This window comes from Botryllus schlosseri, chromosome 4 (genome assembly GCF_051294905.1).
Source record: "Botryllus schlosseri isolate E-star chromosome 4, Bs_hap1, whole genome shotgun sequence".
Lineage (NCBI taxonomy): Eukaryota > Metazoa > Chordata > Ascidiacea > Stolidobranchia > Styelidae > Botryllus > Botryllus schlosseri.
In genome coordinates, this window is record NC_137239.1 from 27,674,137 (window position 1) to 27,701,071 (window position 26,935).

The window sequence follows — 26,935 nt, forward strand, 5'->3', positions numbered from 1 at the left end:
GCATTTAATCGAGACAGAATGGGTGGGGTATCTTGGCTTGACGTGCGATAGCGCAGGTACTGCCAAGACTGAGAGTCTTAGAAAACCACTTGGGGATTCCCACACTGAGATTAAGAGATGTCTTTCAGATAGTACTGTTATGCTAACTGTTGTCAGGTATCGTACGCAGCTCATACTGTAGAATAAAATGATAGTCATGTTCCCGATATTCTTTGTTATATTTATATTCCTTCAATAAAATACCAGTTCTTTTGTGGTAAATGTGTGACTTATTTCGTCTCGATGTTGCCTTGAGACTGGTATTGAGTTGGCGAACCCTGCTGTACGAACTGGTTGGATCTGTCTCTATGAGTAGGCTATATAGAAAAATATCCACGTCAACACACAATCTGTCAGAGATTCTCTTCACTCGTTGTTGCTCGACTGAAATCTTTTGCCACGGAAATTTAGATGGGACAGAGCGATATCTCGTATTCTGCCAGGACAGGGCCATATCTCGTGTTCTGTTTGCAGCAATGCGTTAGCCAGATGTTATCATCGCGGAATTGTCTTCCATATACTTTTGTATTCCGAGAGCTCTAGTAATGTAAATAACTGACTGAGCCTGATATCACTATCGTGGAAATGTCTTTCACAGACTCTTATATTCTCTGAGTGATCTAGAAATGTAAATCACAAACTACAGACATATTGACAATTTATTGCTTCGTCAAAAATAAACAAATTTGACTGGAAATCATGAAATCACATGTAAAGGTCTTATACTACTCGTCGCAACTATTGCAGTGGACTAATACAGTGCACTCATTTTTACAGAGGATATAGCTCAGTGGAGGTAACAGAAGAAGAAACACAAATAGGAGTCGAGGCAATAATAATATGCAGATTGTCATAATAATATGATGTTTATGATAGAAGTATATGGAAATGAATGTTATAAATAACAAGTTTGTCACAAATATGCCAGTGTTACACAAACCTTAAATAAAATCCTTTCCACAGTAACCTCTCCTATGTTCCAACGTAATACAATATTTCTTTATAGCTTCTTGTCCTTTGCGATGGAAGCTATACCGGTACCATTCACCACTCTCTCATTACTGCATAATGCACATAGGGACGCAACAATGAGGGTGTGAGACACCATTCGGCTTCGTTTTTACATGCTATATGCAGGCACCGGCACATATAGATCTACAACTATAATGACCTACGTTACGCCCCTTCAAAAGTGATGGGGTATCAAAACCTCCGATCCGACATCTGGCCAGCCTTTCGTAACAATGGCGCCACCCATGCGCAGCCAGTGGAAATCGTCTATTGACTTATAATGCATTCTCTTTAAATGTCGACAAGGAATTTGGTGGATCTATAGAAATTAAACATGGAACGGCAACGACCGATTTTGCAGCTTCGTTCCGCTCCGCCGAGGCTGGAGTGGAGAGTGGTTTTGTGTAAGCGACTGTAGGATTTCTGGCAATCCAAAAGCTATCTTCCCGAGCACAGAAATTATTAAATATGGTCTTGATCGAAAGCCACTGTTGCACCGATTCCGAAAATATAAATTAAAATAATGATCAGGCACTGATCCACCTAGAATCCGTCCTCAAAGTCGAAATATCGGCATTGTTCGAACAATCGGAGAGTCGCAACGGGTCATTGTTACGGTCATTGTGTTGCGGTTACCCGATTGTTCTGAACAATGCCGATATTTCAGACTTGGAGGACAGATTCTAGGTGGATCAGTGCCTGATCATTATTTAAATTTATATTTTCGGAATCGGTGCAACAGTAGCTTTCGATCAAGACCAGATTCAATAATTTCTGGGCTCGGGAAGATGGCTTTTGGATTGCCAGAAATCCTACAGTCGCTTACGCAAAACCATCTCTCCTCTCCAGCCTCTGCGAAGCGGAACGAAGCTGCAAAATCGGTCGTTGCCGTTCCATGTTTAATTTCTATAGTGGATCCATTCGCGGAAGCCCTTGACTGCGCTCTTGCGGGCGAAGTTTTTTTTTATTTTCACCGCTATGCTGGCCTCGGCTGCCATTGTATACAATTTTTAGATTACTAACCAACGGATGGATTCGCAACACGTGACTCACGATTGAATACGCCGAGAAGCAAACTGCTGAGCCGGCTAAAAGCAGCAGAATTGATATTCCCATAGCTGGCGATCCAAGCGTCGAAATTTGATATTTATGGTCCTAATCGAAAGCTAGTGTCGCACTGATTCCGCAATAAAAGTATATTTCCAGGCAATGGTACCATCCCAAAATAGTCGTGAAAGTCTGGGAATCGGCATTGTTCTGAACAATCGCTGGGCGTAATTGGTAATTGTTGTGGTCATGCTGCTGCAGCGCTCTCACTTTTCAGAACAGCCGGCCTTAAACGGCTAATTAGGAGCAGTTACATTGCCCTGACGAGATTTTATTTTGTATTTTCGGAATTAGTACATCAATAGCTTACAATAAAGACCAGATGCATCAAATTTGGACGCATGGATCGCCAGCTCTAGGACTACAAAGTTTGCTGCTTTTAGCCGGCTCTGCAGTATGTTTGTCGGTGCATTCATCCGTGACTCACATCTTGCGCATCTATCAGTGGGTTGGCAATCTACAATACGATTTCAGATCACGATGCTGCATCGTTATTTCGTCTGGCTAACTAACCAGACCACTGGATATTATATAACGTCTTATCTGACAAAGCACGGTTTTGTTTTCACTCCTCATCCTAATTTCTACGTCCCTCGATAAAAATAATAATATTTCTTTAATTATATACTATAGACGCAAATCCAACACGTGCATATATTATAATACTTTTTCAACGACATACTGCACCCTATCCTTAATCCTAACCGACCTAACCCATAGGAAATTAGGTAAATAACATTTTACATTTCCAAAGACGTGAGCCATAATTACCGAGCATTCAAAACACGCTTATATTACGCCACAATGACATCTCACATAGCATACTATGTACGCACATAAACGCATTTATTACTACACAATCTGAACTAGACTTGAATTGTTGTTAAATACGACGCTACGGTTGTCAAGGAGCACGGTTGAATTTATGATTATTAAATTACATGTTCAACAGCAGCAATTGTAATTGTAATGTAATTGAGGCATGCAAGGAGTAATTGTAATTGTAATTTGATATTTTTAGCATGGAGTAAGTGTAATTGTAATTGAAACATTCATGAAAGTAATTGTAATTGTAATTGAACTGAAATAATGTAATTGATCCAACTCTGATATGCACCCATCTGATAATGACGAGGATGATGATAATAATAATAATACACCAGCTCGATCCGCCTCATTGTTAGCTGTAACAAATGCAGAACAACTTTCGTTTGATTTAGGCGTGGTGAGGGGGGTCGGGGCTATGTTCCCTCTAGTTTTTTACGGTTCTGCGCGCACTCGCCTACTCACTGCGCGGTCCCTTGGACAACAGTGCGTTGACAACTGAAAAAAGGGACATCACTTCAATTTTTTCTTGTGCGTAGCTTAGATTTTCTGTGCGCTTGACCGTGTTGTAAGCAACGTTCCCTCTAATTCTCAACGAGTCTGCGCAGACCCTTGGACAACAGTGCGTAACGACTAAAAAAAGGTCATCACTTCGGATTTTTTATGCGCAACTTGGATTTTCTGTGCGTAGACACCGTGTCAGCACTGCGCAATTGCGCATGCGCAGCTTGAAGGAAACATTGGTCGGGGGCGCAGGCACTTTATTCGTTGTCCAGGGAGCGGTAGCTCAAAATAGTTTGGGAAACGCTGATTTAGAGCAAGTTCAAAACATGACCTTGTTTTAACTATTTTTTATAGCCATGACGTCACGAATATTTAATTGTGATGTCACGATGGATTGAAAATATAAGGTAAATACGGCTCTTTTGACGAAAAATAGATCGGGTGAATGATTATACAACTTTTGAAGAAAAACACGCCTTCAACAGTGGATCAGCAACACGAGGCCCGCGCCGGAGGTCATATTTTGCGGCCCGCGTTCTGATCACCGTGAATCCGTCGGAATATGCTAACGTCATGCCTACGAATTTGGAATAAAGCAGCATGCTACGCGCTATATTGGTTTTGCGAGAGCGAAGGCATGCATACAGCCTATTGCTCCTCGTGCAAGAACAAGGTAGGCCTACAGTGCGTTACCGTCACACATAATGCAAGTATAATGCTCAACACTTCGCCCCTGAATCCCGGTGTAATCGCAAATCGATTACACCTGACGATACTCAGTTACCTCCTTCGGAAGACGAAAATGATAAGGTCCAGCCAGCATTGCAATAACACATTATTCGTCTAGCTTACAATTTATACTATGCATAACAACAACATATGCACAAACACGAGAGAACAACATAACATTACCAGAGAAGCCACATAATATTCGTCCATAGAATTACAACAAAAGATAAAAAGGAGGAAGCCGTTCAAGCTTGACGCAATCGGTAAAACCCTTCCAAACGACTTGACTTTGACAGCAACTCTTCGAGAACTTGCCCGGATAACGAAAAGCAAAATAGAACTAGAAAAATTCTGCCACCACATAATGAGAGTAGCAAACGTCAGCACATTGCACCAATGGAGGTGGGATTGGCACAATGGGAGGCTACGATTCAGCAACAGGATCAAGTCTGCCTCGATCACGGCTTATTAAGAAACAGTATTGGCAGTTCACGCTGTAACTGTGGCGAGTATTCGATAGTGACAACAAGAATTCACTATTTTGAAGAACGTAATGCATTACTTTAGCAGATCTTTGGCCCTGAACAGCCGAATGGCCAACGCACCGTGTTAGCATGGGTAAAATGGCAAACAATCGTAATGATAAAAATTAACATCAGAATGTTGGTTTTTGACTGATGAGAGGCTACAAATTCCCAGTACTGTCAAAAACGCACGAGAATTCGGCTCACGAAATCAAGGATTGTTCCGGGAAACTGCCACAGTAGGGAATCGGCATCCAGATATCAATGATATTGTGAAGAGTATAGATTGATATCAGGAGAACTTCTGGGTGGTACAGGATTTCAGCATACAATTGAATAACATATTCATATCGAACGATTGTAGACACACAAAGTCCTTTACCTGCTAGTTGGTGACGATTGCAACTAGAAAACTTTCAGTTTTTCCCAAATAAGATTAGAGTTACAGTTCAAAGGTTTTTCAAAATTCGAGTAGAATTATAGCTACACAGTTATATCCAAATTCGATCAAAATAGAATAACCGAATCCGCGAGAACTTTGGCACCCAATAGCAAATCGAATAGCAAATGTCCGCACCGGGTTAGAATTACAAGCAAAATACATTTCACAGATTACATTAGAATTTGATTCCTGGGATTTTGCCGTAATTGGTCTGAATAGGCTACTAGAATTATCCAGCCGTCCAAGTCTTGCCCCTGACGAGTGTCAGCCAAAAATAATTCGGGTTCATTTCGATACGAGCATACCATTCAATTGTATACCGATTACTACACCTTTCGGTTTCACGCTAAATCAAGTTTTTGTCACGAACACGCTGTAAAATCATAAAAAAACATTTCCTAAGCAGCAGAAGTCCTGTACGTATATTCGATTGCACAATCACCACAGCACGACCAGCGCTCATTTCCAAAAAAACAATCGCAGGTCGCATCATCACTGTTTCGATTGCTGCTTGTTAAAATGCGGTTGGATTTTCGAGTCGCTGGCGGATTTCGTCAAGTCCGGACTTGCCGATACAGTGGAACTAGAGTCCTGGGCCGACGGTTGCTGGCTCGCGTCGAAAATGTCGATCAGGTCGCCCCATTCGCGGGTGCCTTTGGCACGCCAGTATTCGTTCGTGAACACGAAGGCGTCCTCGTCTTTGAGGGGGCACAGGATTTTCTTGAACCACCGCGGCGTGTAGGGCTGTTCGGGCAGGCCTGGAAATCAAAAGGACAAGTTACAATCGCCGTTGTAACTGCAGGGTTGTGATGAGTCGACTGGAGTAGCCAGATTTTTGCACGACTCGAACCAAGTCATATGACTGGAGACCAGGACGGCCAAGACAAACATTTCATTGTAGCTTCGAAGAATAGTAATGTTACCACATGATTGATATTTCGTCAATCAGTTCTGATGCTTGGAAAATAGGGCCAGGAACTGTTAAAACTGAGGAAAATTATTATATTTTACATGAGAGCCATTCTATATCACTCGAGCAGAGTTGAAATATAATGACATGGACTTGACTCGGTGGTCAATTGAAAATGACTCGACTTGACTCGAGTCAAAACTATAAAAGTGAGATTCGCTTGTGACTCGGAACCTCGCGACTTCGTTACAACTCTGTGTATCTGGACCAGTTATTAGAGTTGTTCGAAAATAACATTTTTTCCAGATTTTCGGGGATTCACTCAATAAATCGGTAGGTGGCCTAAAAAAATTTGGCTCGATGTGGACGCACGGGAGTATCAAAAATTTTGAATTTATCATAGAATAATTTTTTTCTTGAAATTTCGTGTTTTACTGTAAACCCTATGAAATTGAGTTGTCTACAAAAACGATGCAAAACAAATTTGACTCAATTCCAAACCCGTAGAAGTGAAGTTATTCTAGTGTTTCCTTCATAATTCTAGGATTACCCACCGTCCAGGCTATTTCTGAGAATCCACAATTATCAACTGCAATACCTTTGAAATTGTAAATTGTAAATTTGAAAATCTACAGAATATTTTTATGATAAATTCAACATTTTCAAACTTCGCATCTACCAGTTGGAGTCATGCCAAACTTGACCGCAACCTAACAATTGAATCGGCGAATACCCGGAATCCAGAAAAAAGTTATTTTTGAGCAACCCTAACGTACTGGAAATAACATATCTGAAGTCATGATTGACCTACGACCTACAGCATTGTCACAAAGTGCAATGAACTAGGTATGGTCGAAAATATATCAAATTCTCTTTAATGTGAAGTAAAATTGGCGTTAGGTTTTTTGTGGTCGCATACAACGTGTATATTTTAAGTTTCGACTTCTTCAAAGCTGATAATAACAAGTGATGCGCGACTTGACCCCAAGTCTCAATTCATAATAAAATGACTCCTATACTCGATATTGACCATGCACAAGTCATAACAGATATGTCATCTCACTTAATGAACAAGTTTTAACCCCTAAATCATAAAATACCGCTTTTAAATATAGTAATGGCTCGATGACAGATAGTTAGTAGCCTCTAAATATATCCAGTACATAAAATCCTCAGACCTTCCGATTTCCTGTTGGCTTCCTCCACCTCCCTCATTTTCCGCCGAAACCTCTGCTTCTCCTCCAGCTCCAGCTTGATCTTGTTGGCCTCGTCCCAAGCGCCTTCCTCCATCTTTCTCTGGTCGGGACGTAGCCTGCTGTCTGTCGGCGCCACCCCCTCGCACGGCTCGTTTAATATAAGAGCCATGCGGGTGAAGAAGTACATTTTCTCTGACAGAGGCCTGGAAACAAAAGAAAATTTTGAATATTGCATCAAACAATAAGTTCATATTGGATGGGATGAGAGGTTAGGATGCTTGGGATAGGTTGTGGGTGAAATGGTTGGGTGATGTGGGTTGATAAATACATTTTATCGCGCACTATCGGATAGCTTTGCCTTTCATTATTGTCGGAGCTTGTGTTCCGTCATATACGTTGCGCATGATAGCCATTTGCAGGTCTGTGTATAATGTTCCGGATCCTGTATTCTATTTGATAATTCATTTACATTAATCAACTTTAGTTCAAGTAGAGTCATAGATTCGTCATCGATTATGTTAGGAGAATTGCTGCATTTGTTCTTTTTCTTATTATTCGGCTTTTTCGCTTGGCTGCTTGTAGTTCCTCTAGTAGTCTATCGCTGTTTGCCTGAGGTTTCATATCCGACTGCTTTTCGGCCGTCTGTATTTCCCCTTGTTTGTCAGTATTGCAGTTTTCCAACACAGCTTGCGCTGGCTCGGGTTTCTTCCTGTGTTGTGTCTGCATTTTCGAATGCGGGCGTCAGTTGAGGAGTATGTTCTGATAATTGCCAGGCTCCTCTGCCTTGTTTCGTTCCTTTTCATGTCGTCATTCCGGGTTGATTTGGGGTCAACCGTATCTACTGTTTCATTGTTGGCTATTTCAGCATTTTCATGCTCGGTCGTATACCCGGGTTTGTCTCGGCGAAGTTTGGACCTGCATTAGTCTGCACGATGACCCAGTCGTTTGTACATTGTGCATTCCAATTTTTCATTTGGCATTCCTTTACAATATGTCCCGTCAGATTGCAGTTGTAACATCGCTTCTGATAAGCGTCTTTAGCTGTTCTGATAAGGCATCCATACCCATAAACTTCTATACGGTAAACCGGGGTGAACTTGGACCGAAGGGTAAATTTGGACACTAAGCAGTAAAACATTTGGATGGTTATTGATGGAAATGGGTTGCCGCTGGATGTGCAATTCTTTTTCACGATGTAACAGTACTGCAAGTAGTCTCAATAAAAGGTGGATAAACTTGACCCAAAAATGATATATTAATGGCGGAGGTCAATTTCATCAAAATTGATGGGGATTGAAATTCTTACAACCAAACATAGATAGCATGCGAGTCGTAGATTCGAAACTTGGCAGCAGATACCTCAAAGTAGTCTTACTCCATGGCAAAAATCTCAGCGGGCTCACCCTTAGATCAATATAAGAAAATGTGAAAATGTGATGTTCAAAGTTACCCCCCCCCCCCCAAATTTTATCAGAACGGGGTAACTTTGGACAGTGGAAAATGCGATATTTAGAGCTCTGGAATGTGGCAGCTCCATCTGTGTCAAGTGTATCGTCAACTATATCACTGGTCAACAAAATGAAAAAAAAAATTTTTGGCAGAACATCTGAGAGCCGTCTCTGGGGTTTTTGAGGTGGCTGATTACGAATATCACATTAGTTTTGCCAGATTGGCTCTTGTTAAGAAGATATTTATACCCCTAAAAAAGCCCCAAATTCCTCTCTTTACCCTTGAACATTTTACTTGGTAGGAAAAAATTTGTAGTTGCGCATAAAGATATAATTGAATAGGATGAACCTGCATGTCGTTCTCAGTCATTCTATCAATATCAACATGACCCGATGCAAAATATTTGTTTGTCAAAAAAGCAGTTTGTCAAGCCTAACAATTGTACTTTTGCACAACGAGAAGCTTAAATCTGGAATCCTTGATTGATTTCAGATTCGAATACGGATAAAAGATTCCAATCTCATATTAGGAAGGAGTTCACTGCATGCAATTTCTCCTTAGATGTAGTAAATAAAACTTTTAGATGATCACAAAGTACCCAACTACAAACAGTTGGTCCAAAACGAAAATATGAAATAGCTAATAACAATAAAAATAGATAGCTAACAATAACACAAATACAAATTGGTTATAATCAGGCGCATAAGCCGGCCGAAAAATTTGGGGCAGGTACTCTCCACTTTGTCTAATTGCTATAGTAGCATCACATTACTTCGGAAACAAGATATTGAAAACATTCCATTTTGGACAGCGCAAGTTATTTAGCTGCAGCCTATATACGGTATGTTGCTGTACTGTATATCTCTACCATTATGAGTGATTTTCTCAGGTTTCTGCAAACTGTACAGCATCACACAGTAAACCAGGTGATGGGAGTGTAACAATAGAAGCATCATTCTGATAAACTGCAGTTTCTTTTGTATTGTTAACAACATGTAGTGTGGAGTACTCCCTTCTGTTATCATATGACATCAATATCTCATTTTATAGCTATGCAGCTGTATCTATAGCTAGTTCTATAGTTGTGTAAGCTGCTTTGATACATTACTAAATGTAATTTGAGCTTTACTCAAAGTAGTGCTTGTACTTTAACGTCGGCTGTTTTTGTTTACTGCTGATGTCACCTAATTTTGGCTTGATCTTCACATGAAACATGATTCCCGTTTAGAAGGCTCTCCGTGTTAACGATCGCGTGTTTAGCGATGTCGCTTCAGAACTAAAAGAATACGGTATGCACGTGCTTGAAGACAGATGTAGACTCGTCAAAGTTGTAGAAAAAGAGAATTTTACCTACGTCTAATTGGAGATTTTTTGCATTTTCTGAAACTGAAATATGGAATATTTCAAAAAAAGAGCCAATTCGGAAAAACTAATGTCATTTTTGGATTCAGCAACCCGCATTTATCCTACAACCGTTAAAACTTTCTTGGCAGCAAAATGTGTGTTGACCAGTGTAATTTTAAAGAAGTTGAATAACTCTCCAAATAAATACTCCATAACTTCATTCATGAGATCATTTTGACACCCCCCCGGTTGGTTTGTGGTGCATCATGTGACACATGATTACAAACGAGGAGGGTTTATCTAGGCTCCTCCTGGCCATCCAATCAGCAATTTGTCGTTTACATCGTAAATCAAAGTGGTTGTGAGAAGCTTGCGTCGCGTCAATTGTCTGCTGATTATAACGACAAATCAGGCTGGTGTGCTGCATTTCTCCATCAACCTTCGCATAGCGTTTGGAAAAAATAAATTCCGAGTCTCAGGCATACATAATAACGCACTGTCACATTTCACTCTCCAATCAAAATGACTCTCACGAAAACCTGGCTCATGAAATATTGTGAGCAGAGAGTGAATGTGTATTTGCTTGTCAAATCTTGAGAATATAAGTGTTAGGAACATTTGGCAAATGTACTAAGAAACTTCGCGACACACCTGAAATAGCTTCGCGATCGCGACCACCAGTTGAGAAGAGCACTGGCACAGGCCTAACAAACTGAACTTATGACTGATCTTTTGCTCGACGAAGAATTTGAACTAAAGAAGACAACCCAAGAGTTGTAATTTTCCATCATGCAGAGAATACATGGCAAAAAAAGGAGTTCACGTACAATGTAAATAGAAAAAGGCACAAAGAAGAAAAGGAGCTGTATTTCCCGTTATGCGCCATTTGCCAAGAGAGAAAGCTGCGAAAAGGAACTATGCAGCAACAAGCGACAAGGATGATGCAGGTTGTGCCGAAACAACACCGGCAGGAACGCAAACAGGAAGGAGGATACACAAAACCAGACGATGCCCCGAGATTGACAGTGTTGCAAGCTGAAACGACCCGTGAGTGGCTGAAAGACATACCAGTATCACAGAGAGAGACAGTTTGGGCAGAAAAAATGAATGCCCTGACAAAGAAAACCTATAGAGAAGCAGTGGAATATGTGCAACGATTCAATATGAAAGCGACTAACGACCCTGACGTCCTAGCAAAGCGAATGGACGATCCCGACGATACGCCACTGGTCAACTTCATCATTGAACAAATGAGCCCAGAAATAACAGGAAGCGGTGACACAGATTGCGACAAAATATTCGTAGCGGCAGTCTGCCAAAAATTGCGAAGCAACGAACGCGGTGATGAAGCGAAGAAATTCCGAATGTTATAGAAAGCATCGAAAAGAGAGGGGTGGGAATCCATACTGGATGATTTGCGTTTAATGTTTCCGAATGGAAGACATGAAAAAGAATTGGCAATTGACGAGTTCGTACGCCAATACAATTGGCCCAATGACATGCCCATGTCAGCGCTACATGTTATATTGCGTAAACTAGGATTAGAACCACAGGAAGCTATCATAAAGAATGAGATAAGCATGACTTTGTTAAACAAGTTCTGGGCAAACCTACCAGAAGAAATCGCTGAATTTTTCGATAGAAACCCGCCCAATCGGGACGACAGCTGGAATTCGTTAGTACGACGTCTCCAGATAAAATGGAGAAGAGAGCAAGATAGAAAACGCTACAGCGTTCTAAATGAATACTAGTCTGCCCTCAAGATCACCGGACCACGACCTAACATATCGATCTCACCTACTGCCACATGCCCCCTCATTTTGTCGCTTGCCTTTTATATTCTGTGATTTACTTTTCACACAGTGTGCATGCATCTTCTTCACATCGCCTAGGCCAAGGTGGGTATATGATTCCAAAGACTACTCCAAGTCGTTTCGAAACCTTCCTATCTTTTCATTGTATCGCAATTTTGTGGCGTATTGAACTGATAAAAATTGCAAATAAATCGAACCGATTGCAGACGCGATTCTTCCCGCCAGCGTAACTAGGCTTGTTGGAGACGCGATAGGACTTGAATTGCAACTAAATATTAGCGTCAGAATGGTCATTTCAATAAAGGACAGGGTTTCATGTCTCAAAAGGTGGGGGTTTCAACCCCCGGAACCCTCCCCTGGCTACGCGCCAGGTTATGATGTTAAATTTAGAGACTAATTTCTATAGTGACTTTGCGTAAATTAGAGAATGACAGAGACAGTTTATGTAGCAGGCGAAAGGCTTCGCAATTTAGCTCCGTATTCAGGCATGTTTGAAGTTTTTGAACTCAACTCAAGCATGCTAATAGGAACTGGAAAATTGGAAAACGCTGGAAAATTACCAACAAAATTATTCGATAACCTGAAAATATTAGGCCTACCGGAAAATGATTGACAAAATTCAATTGATAACTTCAAATTTTTTACCATTTTGAGCGTTCGCGGATGATATATCGTCACTCATTTCCTGAGAAAATTTACCTCATGTACAAGTTTTTATTTACTTTCGGCAATATCTTAGCCATGATTTACTCAAAAATGGGAAAATCTTACAAAAACTTTATTTGCTATCAGTTTGAAGATTGGATTTCAATATTTGAAAAAACGGACATAACATATATTGATTACACCGCGACGGTACGTAGTCCAATACAAATTTACTGGTCCTGAATTTAAATAGTCTAATTCTCCTCCCTGTTAACATATTCGATGCCACTGCACTCACGGAAGCGGATATTTCTGCCACAGCAGAACCGTCTCCTGCTGACTTTTCGGCGTGATCTTGTCGATCTTCTTGCATTTCATCGAGGCGTCCCACGTTCCGAACACGGAAAAGCGCTCGTTACCGTCCTTGTCAACGACAGTCCCCGAGACCTAAGCCGGAAAGCGTCGTGGTGAAAACGACACAAATATCAAGCGTAATTCATCGCGTACCTTTCGCGGGACATCCCTTGAAAAATAACTATACGGAAAAAAGGTGATTTTACACTTGTCGCCGGTTACGTGGTTGACTACGTTGGATTCGCCGCTCTGAAAACACACAAGTACTACAAATTAGACACAAGACGAATCATCTTTACACGATTAATGCATCATAGTCATTGAAGAGCTTCCTTCAATATACATTATACAATTGAAAAGTATATTCATATTGAAATGAACCCGAATATTTCCAAATATGAATATCTTTTTCAATTGAATCACAGCCTGAGATAATCTGTTGCTCCTACAGTGATAGGCCCACAAGATTCTGGAAAGTTCCAATATGTACCCTTTATGCCACCACAAAGTTTGTAATGCCCGTCCTACGCCACATAAAGGTAATTTGTAGCCTTGTGCTACAATCAAGTTCCGTACGCTGCGATTATAAATACAAGGCCCTTCTATATCACTCGAGCAGAGTTGCAAAAGTGGGTTGAACTGAAAACTGAATATAATGACTTGGGACTCGGACTCCACCCTCTACTAGCTGACTTGGGACTCCGAATTGACTCTGTGGTGAATTAAAATGACTCATCTTGACTCGAGTCAAAACTATAAAATTGATATTGACTTGTGATTCGGAACCTTGTGACTTGGTTACAACCATGTATTTCGGTATTCAAAAAAATGATCTTTCCCTATTCGACCCAAATCATTAGAATACAATGTGTCCAGTCCCGCTAGCGGGCAAGCAGTCCACCAACCTGATCGACCCAGAGCTTGCCGACGATTATATTATGAACGGTCACGGTCACTTTGTTCCACGTATAATGGTGTCCGGTCCGGTGAAACTTGAGGTGGCACGTGCCCAGCGGCGTGATGCTGAGATATTTGCCCCGGAACTTGCTGGCCAGCGTGACTTGCTGCCAAAACGACCAGCCGCCGTGGTCGGCGCTTTTTGGCGATTCCACGTGCATGGCCGCGGAAGGGGGGTGGTGACTGACCTAAAGAAAGGCGACAAATGAACCAAGCTATAGCGAATCAATATAGGTGAACTTGCACAGTATGATCATAAATTGGTACAAGAGATAGTGATTACTGCGTCAAATTCACATGATTTCATTACAGAGGCACTAAGACACACTGCATTGATATCCTAGCACAGGGTTGACTGTTTTTCCCAGCGGACCAAATGTGAAGCAGAAAATACATTGGCAGGCCAAGACAAATGTCTAGGCTATATTATGCGGTGTGCAGTTTATTTCTGAACTGAAAGCAGTGAATTACGTTGTTAACATGTGCTAAGTGGATGTGTTAATACTATGCTCTGTGTGGCTAGATAAAATAGCCTTACTGCCGTTAGCCTGGCGGCATCACCCGAGCATATGTATTTCACTGCCTGATTTTTGGAAACGTATGACGCAACAGTTCAAAGCGCATACCTGGCAACAAACACGATTTGAACCTGAATATGGAAACAGTGACTTGTAACTTCAATTGCTACGGCATATTTTGCTACAAGGGCTTCATTTTGAACATGGATTACTCGCATCATGGACACAGGTTACATAATCACAGTACATAAATAAACTAGACTTCAATGTAAAGAAGTTTATGCAGTAGATTTTGTCATCACATGAATATTAATAAATGTATTTCATAGTCTAAATTTTAAGGAACTTTTCGTGGGCCACACAATGCCCAGGTAACCGAGTTTACCAAACAACTCAATCATCATGATTCGGCAACAAGTGTGTTCCGTTGATCCAGCAAACTGACGTGGCATAAAGAAATGATGAAATCACTATACCGAGAAGAAGTCATGACCGCGTTAATGCGACACTATCGCTGAACCAACAAAACTTGAAAGCTGCTGTCTAGAGTTCCCTTTATTCCGTTTTATTGTCAACTCATCAATCGAATTTCACAAGAACCATTGCTTACAAAAGACATCCTACAAATTGATGCGTATTTTATGTTGTCGAAATTAGCTAGGCCTACTCGTTATACAAAAATCCTGAATTCATTTCACGATCACAACTCTCGATCATGAACGCTAGCGGATTATAGACCTAACGGACGAAAAATTTTGCTCTAAAAATAGAAATTCTCGACACGGTTTCACAGCAAAAAAACTCATTTTGGACAAAATTTTGACTCGTGAAGAACTCACATAGTTGAGTTGCGCAATATTCGAAGACCTTCTTGGAGGTACAGAGCTTCAAGTGTACAGTCGAATAGTATTTTCATATTGAAATGAACCCGAATATTTTCGGCTGACACTCGTCAGGGGTAATCGTCACCAACTACTAGAGAATTGGAAAGAACGTTGTATATCAACAATCGTATCACGAAATATGACGTTCACTTCAATACGAATACACTATTCAATTATGCGATATTGTATGAAAATTTATTGCAGTACGCCTAGAGATGCTTTGTTACATTTTGTAACAGTCAGTCTGCCAATCGTTTATTGAAACTTGTAAAATGAGACTATCGCAGACTGTGCCTCTATCACTATCACACAAAGACAAAAAAAAATTCGACTTAACAAGAATTTTCACAATTTTGTGACCTAACGCTACAATTTTGACGAAACTTTGCCTTTTTGTAACATGTCACAGAATAATCGCTCTAATGATTACTTATATTGAGCGGCAACACAAATTGAAACATATCCTCCATACTTTATAAACTGAAGAAGGACAAAACAGATGCAATTCAATAATTATTATTATAAATAATAATAAAAATGATTGAACTTCATTGGCTCAAACTCAGACCGCAGTTTATTCCACACAACATGACAACAAAGATTTAAGGATAACATACCTGTTCCAAAACACATCTGTACCCGAATTCGTCGACCACATCCAATTCGAAAGTTTCACCCAGTAACGGATTGAAAGGTTTGCTCGTCCTGTATCACAAATGCGTTAGAATATGACTGAAACTCTGCGTGGTTTTACTTCTGCGAAAATTACCTGAACAACGTGGTCGAATATGAAGATACTGAAAAGGCCGTGACGTACGCCATTTGCTCGCAAGAATCTGAGAGTTTGGCGGCGCGATGTAAAATCTCCGCGTATTCCATATCTTCAGTGAGTCTTTGCAACATGGACAGAGGCTCGTTGAAATTAACCTGACACAAGATGAAACTACGATCAGTATGGAACAGACTTGGACACTAGGGTTGTTCAGAAAAAATTGTTTTTCTTCAGGATTCCGGGGATTTGCCAATGATTAAATTGCTAGGTCGTATAAAAAAATCCAGCACAATAAATTTGGATTGATTTGCATAAGTGTATGAAAATTTTGAATTGATTGTAATTATTTTTTTTCAATTTCAAATTTCACTGCCAACCCCATGAAATTGAGGAGTTGTCTACTAAAACGATGCAAAACATCTTTGAATCAATTCCAACCCGTAGAAGCGACAACTTTTTCAAAGTAGATTAGAATTATAATGACAGCTACAAAGTTTTTTTTTCAAAATTCAGAATTAGAATTATAACTGTACGTACAGTTATTTTCAAATTAGAGTAGAATTAGAATTATAGCTACAGTTTTTTTTGCAAATTAGATTAGAATTAGAATTATAACAGATTTTTTCAAATTATATCAAATTAAGATTATAGCTGCAGTGTTTCTTTCCAAATTAGATTAAAATTAGAGTTGTAGCTACAGTTTTTTTTCCAAATTAGATTACAATCAAGATTATAGCTGCAGTTTTTTCCCCCCAAATTAGAGTAGAATTAGAATTATAGCTACCGTTTTTTTTTTGCAAATTAGATTAGAATTAGAATTATAACAGATTTTTTCAAATTATATTAAAATTAAGATTATAGCTGCAGTGTTTCTTTCCAAATTAAATTAAAATTAGAGTTGTAGCTACAGTTTTTTTTTTCCAAATTAGATTACAATCAAGATTATAGCTGCAGTTTTTTTCCCCCAAAATTAGATTAAAATTAGAATTACTGAACTCTCGAAAACTTGGTCATTGAATCAAGTTCATCCTCATGAGCATGAGAATAACAAATGTCTGTACATCAAGCTTGGCTCGTTTCGCACTATACAGTACTCCTGCAGCATTTACCGGATCACCGGGAAAGTAGATTAAAATTAAAATAGGAGCATAGATACACTTCACAAATTGGATTAGAATTAGATTCCGACATTTCGCTCCAATTAGTGTCATTAGCCAAGTAGAATCATCTAGTTGTCCACGTCGGGTATGGGATCTTGCTAGCAAGCATACCAGGTGCACAACGCACTCTCACCACACCCAGAATGCAAGGAACCAAAAATTCAATTCTCATTACCGGCATGGGGATCTTGGACAGGTCTCTGCCGATGCAGTTCTTCATGATGCTCCACAAATTCAATTTATAATTCGGTTTTAATGGTATCCTTGTCCGGCGCGTTTTCTGAACAAAATAACATTAGCTAACTCGATCAACAGCCATGCTGTTCAAAAAGAACTTTTTTGTAGGTAAATTACACCGGCTACTTGATAAAATCGTTAGGTTACCTAAGAAATTGCTGGGCACCAATTTTGGCTCAATTCCAACCAGTGGAAAATTTCACAGATTATTTGATAAAAATTGAAAAATTTCAAATTTTATGGCTACCCCACAAAATTGTAATGTTGTCTGAAAATACGACGCACAACAAATTTGGCTCAATCCCAACCCATTAAAGCGAAGTTACCAATGTTCAAAATTTAGGATTTCAAATCACAGTATTTACGATGGGAAGTTCTACAATAAATAATGAATGAATTTGCCACCGTGAATACTATTTTATCCAAATCCAAAATTTTGTGCTCCGATAACTCCGCTTCTACTGGTTGGAATTGAGCCAAATTCAGAACAGGCTTGCCATCTAATTATCTGTACATGCCCGGGGAAACGTATCAGAGACGGTTATTCGATAACAGAGTATATAGTTGCGGCAAAGCAAGGATAACCTTGTGATTCGTTGCGACACGCGTTCACATCTTAGCGGCGGAAGAGAAAAAATGGCAATGAGCCAACAATTTCAATGAGGGAATAGTCATATGGATCTCAAAATGCAAATCGTTCTTCACGCCGACCAAAGTCCAAAGTTGGTGCTGCTGAAATTCATTGGTGAAACCAGTAGAGCTCATCTAAACAGATGCACATATCCTTTACACCAGTCTAGACTCAACAATAAACACGCCCTGACGGTCTCAGAGATGTGAAATTACAACCTTTAATAGTTGTGTGTGCATTGAACACTATCTTACTCGACATTTCATGCTGGTGACGTCATATTTTGTGATACGTCTGTTGATATACGATGTTCTTGTCAATTCTCAACTAGTTGCTGACGATTACCCCTGACGAGTGTCAGCCGAATATATTCGGGTTCATTTCGATATGAATATACTATTCAACTCTATTGTATAGTTTCTGCAAGTAGGAGTATTGGTAAAATCACCAACTCGATCACTGTTTGCTATATTCTACTGTTAAATTTTGTCAAATGAAAAATATAATTTCAAAGAAGCCCAGGATCGGTAAATATGGGGGGCAAAAATTTGCTTGATGACGGGGCGATGAATCAAAAAGGTTAGGAACCACTGCGCTGGAGGGTCCGTGAACCTAAAATAATGACAAAACTATTGCATTTCATATTTGGGAATATATCTCATGTTGAATGTTTCAAACTCAAATTTTGCTATTTTTAAACCTGGAAACGTTTCAATGTTCCTCAGCTAAAATCCTTCCGTCCCGATCAGACAAAATTCCATCGTACAACAGCAAAATCAAAGAGCAAACATATCTTTCCAAAAATCGTGACGGACTTCATAAGAGCACTCCACCTTTTTCCCTTCCGTTACTTGCATAGAACCGTTTTCGGTGGTGTCAGCAACCAAACTCGCCCCCTCTTGGCGGTCGGATTCCTTCCCTTCGACTGCGCCTCCCGATTCCTCTTTATCTCTGCACGTACAATGCCGAAATTTAGTACAATGGGTCGGGAGACATGCTATAATAAGAAATATGCCCCGCTCGATCAATGTATCGTACGGTGAGGTAACTGCGAAAATGCGTGCGTGTACTAAAAGCTTCGACGTTATCACCGTCACCAAAACTTGTTTAATAATTCATGAACATGCATTTAGAAGAATCTAGTAACTGCAGCTAGTAATCCTCAAGTTTTACCAGCAGTAGTAGTGTTATAGTATACGATTGCACACAAAAACCACTCAGTAAACGTACTAACTTTGTAACATACAATTAATGGCTGGAGAACAGTTACAGTGATTGCATACCAATTAGGAGTGAATTAGGGGCATACTTGGAAAGGGGTGGAATTTAAACAATAAATAAGGAAATCATTGTAGGTTCACGTCCTTACATAACTTTACCCGAGCCGATTTCAATGCATTTCATGCTAAATAGTTTTAACTTCGATGCTTCGTCATGACATCGCGAGAGAGATAGGAATAGAAAACTTTCAATGAAACAACATTTATTAGACTTAGCGATGTCGAGATCATTGCAGGGACTATCCAGAGAAATTTATAACTCTCAAGAGCGAGTGTAGATTTAGTTGTAAAATCTCATTTCGGCGGAATTATATCAATCTTTCTACAAGTTCATATACATGTTGGTAATTGGAGTCGCATAAATATTGAAGTTGATGACCAAAACAGGAATGCAAAGAATAATTCCACAAATCATCAGTGATATTTGAATAGTAATCGAGACGGCAGATTTCATGTTGACGGGAGAGGTCGTGTACCATCTAAATATAGTACATTGAGCTTAAGCGCTCTCGTCGCCAGCGATGTATATTTAAAGATTTTTTGGCCAGTACTGTGTAATTTAAGCTTTTTTTGACTGCACTGTATAATTCAAGGATATTTTTTTAGCCAACAATGTATAAGTCAAGATATTTCTTTTGACCAGCGCTGTATAATGCAAGATTTTTTGGGGGCCAAGCCCTGTATAATTAAAGGTTTTCCTTTGGCCAGCACTCAAGGCTATTATTCAAGCTTTGTTTGACAGCACTGTCTAATTCAAGATATTTTTTCGGCCGACATCGTATAATTCAAGATTTTTCCTGTGGCCAGCCCTGTATAATTCTAGATATTTTTTTGGCCAGCAGAGTATAATTCAAGATTTTTTGGTCAACACCGTATAAATCAATGGCACAAATCTTTGCTACAAACCAAGCGAGAGACATACTCAGGCCGGTCGAATTCCTGGAAGGCGTCCTCGTAAGCGTCCAGGAATTCATCATCATCTTCTTCTTCTTCCTCGTCTGATATCGTTTCGTACGGTGTGGCCATTGGGGCTGTCGCCGTCAACGGAAAATTTGTCAAAAATATTTGTGAGCGTAATCCATATACTTACCATAGCCGTTGCCCGAATCTGACTTGCTTTGATTTCGTTTGCCTTCCGCGGCCGATTCTCCGCGTGGTCCGGTCATACGCGGTGGGCCCGTACCGGCGTTTAACGCACGTTCCAAGCTGCGAGGCAAAAATTCATACAAACATCGAACGACCGAACAGCAAATTGAGTTTTGCATCAAAACTCAGAGTCAACTTCATGGAATTTATCATAATGTGTAAAAGTATTAAAAATAAGCATAGTGCTTACATCCCCTTGGGCTTGAAGAGCAACGAATTAGGAAGTCCACAAGAAAAAACAGTATTAAAACGATAATAGAACATATTTTAAAATTATGGCGACAAGGACTGATAAAGAACACCTTGGAAATTATCACAACAGAAATTATACCGAAATGCAATAAAACTATTAAAAAATAATTATAATTCAATCCAAAACATTCGTCCAGCCCTTAGGCCACATTACATTCACCGAGTATAGAGGGATAAGAATTAGCAAGCCCTCAACGTTAAAAAAACGCTGTTAGCAATTCACATATCTTCCCACTATTGTGACGAATTATGAAGAACATATTGCTTTGTGGTCCACACTTCAACATATCGTGCAGTAGCGTAACACATTATATACAAGTCACACTAGCCAACATAAAGATATGAATGTCTGTTGCGTTGCGGTCCACACCTAACAAGTCACACGGCGGCGTAACAAAAAATACACAAGATCCGCACAATTCCCATTAGTCAACAAAAAGACAATCCCTGTAATGATATGCCTTGCCAAGGCCCTCAAGCAGTGAAGATACAGCACAGCGCAACTAACGCACAAAAAAAAAACAGCACGCGATCGAATAAGCGTTATACAGCCAGGTACAGACACACAGATTAGCAACAAGTAGCACACCGAACCTGTTATGTTGTTTAGCGAGCGTCTCCACCGTTTCTTCCAGCCTCATACGTTGGTCTCGTTCGTGCGTTAACATTTTCTGCCACTTTTTGCTTTGGACTTTTGCGACGTCAAGAAATTCTTTACATGACTGTGACAAAATAGCAGATTTCAAAAATGCGATCCATCAGTCATGTCCGCCAAGACAGCGCAATGGTGGAGCGTCCGGCTTCTTGATCGGTAAGTCGTGGGTTCAATCCCAGGTCGGGTCACACGGAAGACTCGATTAGTAACACTGGTAACGATTATTATCAATCAGCATTACCGGGATAGCATGGAGGGTTGGTGCAAGACTTAAAAAGCCTTACAAGGCTATATCTGCACCTTACATGTCCAGCATATGTACCTAATATGCTCATAGTATGAATTTGAATACGTACAGATATTGTGTCACCAAATAATATTTTCGGCTGACAATCGCCAGGGGTAATCGTCAGCAGCTAGTAGAGAACATTGTATATCAACAATGGTATCGCAAAATTATATTCGTGGCTGACAGATATGCCGCAAAAACGTCAAGGACAAAGATATACAACGTCCTATACTCCTATCAAGAAAGAAATTGTTTATTTTTGCACAAGTATTTTCCCATGCAACTAATCAGGTCTCAATACCAGTGATATAAAAAAACTCGACCATGACCTAATCCGCATTTAATCCATTCTAGGAAGTGATAGCATCGATTATCGCTAAAACATACTTGGAATTCACGACCACACAGTTGACGACATGATAAAAACGGAATAATATCGTTGTTATGTGCAGTCTACCAACCATGTGTCGATAAAGTCGCTCTGTTATGATATTGGTTCGTTGGTGTGTGAACTGTGAAGTATCTCATAGCATGGCCTAACAACAACTGAATATATATAATAATGATATTATTAATATTGACTCTTTTACTGGAATCTCAAGTTTACTTCAACCAGTTTCGTTAGGGGCAGGTTGCTCCCAGAATTGTGTGTGCATTTACCAGTTTTACTGTGAACAAAGAATATTAATAACATAACAACTTATATACGATGTTCTTTCTACCTTTCTACTAGTTGCTGACGATTACCGCTGACGAGTGTCAGCCGCAAATATTCGGGTTCATTTCAATATAAATTAATTTTTCAATAATAATTTATCGAGCGCCGAATATAGCAATATATCATCCCTACACTAGGGATAATACTACAATGTACACACGGGATAATAAAATATAACAATACAAGGATATGACGTATACAACTTACACTTATCATAGCAGAAGAAGTGATGCGAAATAGGACGGCACGCTCTTTGACCTCTTTCAGTTTTGCGACACTTGACGAAGACAGGTTGGACTTGTTCCTCTCAAAATTTTCTAGTTCAGCCAAAGCGCTCAAGAGTACGGTCCCGTGTTTGCCGATAAGATTATTGCACGTTTCCAAATCGGTCAATTTCACCTCAAGCGGCACTAAAGTTGATTTGATCTGATAAAAAAAACGTGACAGGAGATTTGGTTAAATTCTAGAAGGAACCGTGGGCCCATGCTTCGTAGTAGCATGGTCGCAACCAGGTCCGAGTCACACATCAATCTCATATTCACAGGTCGAGTCATATCTAATTCACCACTGAGTCAAGTCCGAATCCAAGTCATAGTGTCGAGACTCGAGTCAGAGACCAAGTCATTGCTTTCACTGTTTCTCGTGTCACGTTGGCCATTTTGATGATCAAGTCAATTTTTTCATCACAATTGACATAACAAATATTAGTTCAAGCCATTAACCAACTGCTAGCTGTCATTTAAACTGAAGGCCTTCGTACAGAGTGATTATTGCGATTCCCCTTACCGAGATCTTTCTTCCTTATATTCCACCTTACTATAGTATCCACTTTTACATAACGTAGAATTCCGTATAGGGAAACCGTTGATGCTATGCACTATAATCGACCCAGCACAAGCTAATGCTTATATAAAACTCTAACATTTAGAAATACATCTCCAATCAGCACACTACAGCACAGCAGATTCAAGTCGAATTCTAATGTGAATCAGGATTTCAGTTTGCCACGTACATTGGAAACAATATTTTCCTTATTGATCGCTCAATCCCTGCAAGCAAATATAGCCTTTGATCCCGACGCACAATTACGTGATCAACCAAACATTATACGTCAATACGCTTGGATACAAGTAACAAAGACTACACAACTGTGCTACGTGCTAATGCTAAATTTCTTACCGATATCAGCCCAACTTAAATACTGCTGGATACAATGATATAAAGGATACAATTCAAATAATCGAGGTATAAGGCAATTAAAACTATATCGCTAACATTGTAACTTCCATACTGAAAGCAAATTCGAGTTCTAAATTTCAATGTTTTACCGAAGTAAACACAGCTTACGGTATACGAATCATGAAAGTCATGGCTTTATAACCCATTAAGAAAAATCAGTAAACAGTGCTTTTATTGCGCTTTCATTAAGAAAAATCAGTAAACAGTGCTTTTATTGCGCTTTCAAGAGAAAGAACTCAATGTTTATACTGAGATCAGTCACGCATGACATACAATCACACTGTAATAGGCTAGTTCATACAGCTGCTCTCACAATACAAGAGATAGAAGTAATATTTATATCACATCAGTACAAAAGAATTTAATGGACTTCGTGATCAAAATCTCGAGACATCAGTAATCCTATGAATTAAGCCTTATTTTCAAGTGCAACGAGAACGAACATACACAGTTATACAAGAATTTCATACAGAAATAACTAAATCGGAACGTTAATAAAGATTTCAAAACAATACAGATAAATATACAGATAAATATACACGACTAGTATTGATGAGAAGCAGGCTAGTTCTTAACCTAACCGTCAATGCAATTAACCTCATTGCGGTTACACAACAATTTACATTGAGATCACACCAACAGAGAGGTAATTTATCGATCCTTCCAAAATAAACACAGATTTGACAGGAATTGACAATATGACCGTATTATTTGTCCACCACCTTGTTCAATGTCTACAAACCAATAAACCATACACTAAGAAATAAAATATCAGCAGTTAGGACTCAAGAGAATATGTTAACCTTACCTGTCATGCATATTAACATCCCTTTCTAGTTCCTATTTTACCTATTTTATAGCTGCTCGTCAACAGTTCAAGAGATTAATAATGATTGCCCTTGATTTGGCAGGATTTCGGCAATTTCTTGGCGTTTGAGTAAGACTCTGTCTGGCATTAGTACATATCCCCTCAAGATCGCAAAGGAGAATAGGCCTACTGCACTGGATTGCAGGGTTGCAGTGACTCGAGTTATTGCGCATCACCCGAGCAATTCATTGACTTGCCATTCTATATGACTCAATGCAAGTATTGTGGTGCCAGGACCGATGCTTGTAAAGAAACTGTTTTTATCGGTCTGAATGAACGTGATAAGAGCGAGAAAATGAGTACATTATCAATGTTGGGACTTCGATATAACCAGAGGTTTTTAGAAAAGCGAGCTTAACCTGTCTTTGAACTCTATAATGAACAGTGAACACTACAGCTTGGACTCGAAATTGAGTCTCAACACTATGTCTTCTTGACTCGGTGATGAATTGAAAACGGCTCAACTCGACTCGAGTCAAAACTACAAAAGTAATATTGACTTGCGACTAGGTTACAACTCTGATGGATTACGAGCTATTTGAATGTACCTGGCGCCGATTTTCATCGGTAGATTCAGACGAAGTTTCCTGTCCTGTCGTTCCTCTCGCTCTCAAACTGCCGCCGGAATGACTCTGGGGTGGTCTTCTCTTTCTTGCCGAGTTCGGCGGGGACGACTCCCCATCCGACGATTCTTCTGACGAAAGAGGAATAACTGTATAAAGCATAAGAACTTGTCGACATGAATATCCAGGAATTGGTCAGATTTCATTGTCGTGACCAAATTCGTAATTTTGCTGCCAAGACGCTAGCATGTGGATCAACTATCTATAGGAAGCAATTGCAGGCATGACCAAATTCGTCATTTTGCTGCCAAGACGCTAGCATGTGGATCAACTTTCTATAGGAAGCAATTGCAGGGGCATACTAATGACAGTCTTCAACAAAGACATGGTGACTTCATAGTCACGGTACAATCGCATTGTTTACATTTGAAAAACGATGGCATAAACTCATTTCTCTATATCAAATGTTCACAACCGGCTGGGGGCCCGTTTAAAAATTTGAAAAAATATATCATCTTAAAGTCTACCCCACCGTACTACGACAGAAGACATAAATTAAAATCTAATATAAATATTAGCGCAGCAATAAGCTACTTTGTGATCTTAGTTCAGATTCTTCCCTCCACAACCACCACACTGAGTTTGGAAAACAAATCACTGTACAGTCATATTTTTTGTGAGTTGTATTTATAACATTTTATCATTCTAACAACAGTATGCTGCTTAACAGATTTTCAAATTAACATAATGTTTCTCAATTTTTACTAGAGGTTGATAAGATGGGGGATTGATTTTTCAAAATTCTGAAAGGAGCCGCGGTGTGTGAAAGGTTAGGTATGTACCATGGTTCTACAGGGGCTCACGTCTCAATCCATGAAAAGACTTGACCTCATTAAAAACAGTCACAATATCTTCTGCACGTTAGTAGTAGTAACTAAATAGACATTGATTTGTTGTGAACCTCTCACAATCCGATCGAGTCATTTGAGGATGTGTAACTAGATGGTCAAAGATTCACACCCCATTATCACAAACAGAACGTTCACCAAGAAAGATAATACACCATATAGCATAAGAATAAAGAGTATACATGAGAATTGATGACGACAGGCCCTGGAATAAAAAGCAATTTGATCCAGATGTTGAAATACGTCGGCCACCAATTCGGCATCAACACAAATTTAAAAACCATTGCAACAATTGTTGCTGGATCTGTTTGGTTTTGGCATTGTACCAATTCCAGACTAAAGACGTAGAGATAGAAGGGTCACACAGGTGTAAACACCTGCCTGATGTGTTATGAGCTCAAAACATTTACACACTTATGAATGATAGCAATTTTACATACTCCCAACATTGCTATGCTGCCAGAAACACTAATACAATTACTTCATGTATGAACAAATCACTAAAAGGATTCACAACTATCTGTCAAAAGCAAATAATGACATCAGGTAAGCCTGCAAAGGTTATTCATGGACAAAGCAATCATTTCTCATGGAATATAGGCAGTGGACAGAAAGTGAAGCAGAGCAGAGTGATCTTACCAGAAGTTCTCCAACTGAGTTCAAGTCGAATATCGCAGGATTACAAGAATTATATTCACGACAGACTACGAAACATCTGGATATTAAAATTTTGATTGTCAGATCATGGAATCTCGAAACGTGGCCAGAAATATATTCTGATATGAAACAAGATGCCAAGTGGCTTAGCAAATGAGACAGGCTCCATCATATCTTACTATCAGTGGAGATTAACCTAGGTAATGCATTCCTTGACTTATGCCAGACCCGCGATAACAGATTTTCAAATTGAATGTAGTCAGCTCGCCCATTTATTAACAAGCCGCAATGCAGAATCAACGAGTGTT

General features: G+C 39.6%; 1 protein-coding gene across 3 annotated transcripts in view; it reads right to left on the reverse strand.

The window, feature by feature from the left end:
• Positions 1-4,308: 4,308 nt before the first annotated feature.
• The window catches only part of LOC145438347 (oxysterol-binding protein 1-like), a 29,188-nt gene continuing 6,561 nt past the window's right edge, over positions 4,309-26,935 (reverse strand). Inside the window, exons 4-17 of one of the 3 annotated variants that reach the window (XM_080315743.1) lie at positions 25,048-25,190; positions 22,600-22,818; positions 21,325-21,452; positions 20,423-20,538; positions 20,255-20,363; positions 18,886-19,003; positions 17,360-17,464; positions 16,022-16,179; positions 15,870-15,957; positions 13,799-14,038; positions 13,047-13,142; positions 12,838-12,986; positions 7,270-7,490; positions 4,309-5,939 (exon numbers count right to left, since the gene is read on the reverse strand). In XM_080315743.1, the coding sequence (XP_080171869.1) occupies positions 5,674-5,939; positions 7,270-7,490; positions 12,838-12,986; positions 13,047-13,142; positions 13,799-14,038; positions 15,870-15,957; positions 16,022-16,179; positions 17,360-17,464; positions 18,886-19,003; positions 20,255-20,363; positions 20,423-20,538; positions 21,325-21,452; positions 22,600-22,818; positions 25,048-25,190 (2,156 nt within the window). In that variant the 3' untranslated portion in view covers positions 4,309-5,673. Of the gene's footprint in view, positions 5,940-7,269; positions 7,491-12,837; positions 12,987-13,046; positions 13,143-13,798; positions 14,039-15,869; positions 15,958-16,021; positions 16,180-17,359; positions 17,465-18,885; positions 19,004-20,254; positions 20,364-20,422; positions 20,539-21,324; positions 21,453-22,599; positions 22,819-25,047; positions 25,212-26,935 lie in introns of all 3 variants that reach the window. The other 2 variants (XM_080315742.1, XM_080315741.1) reach the window with 2 other exon arrangements.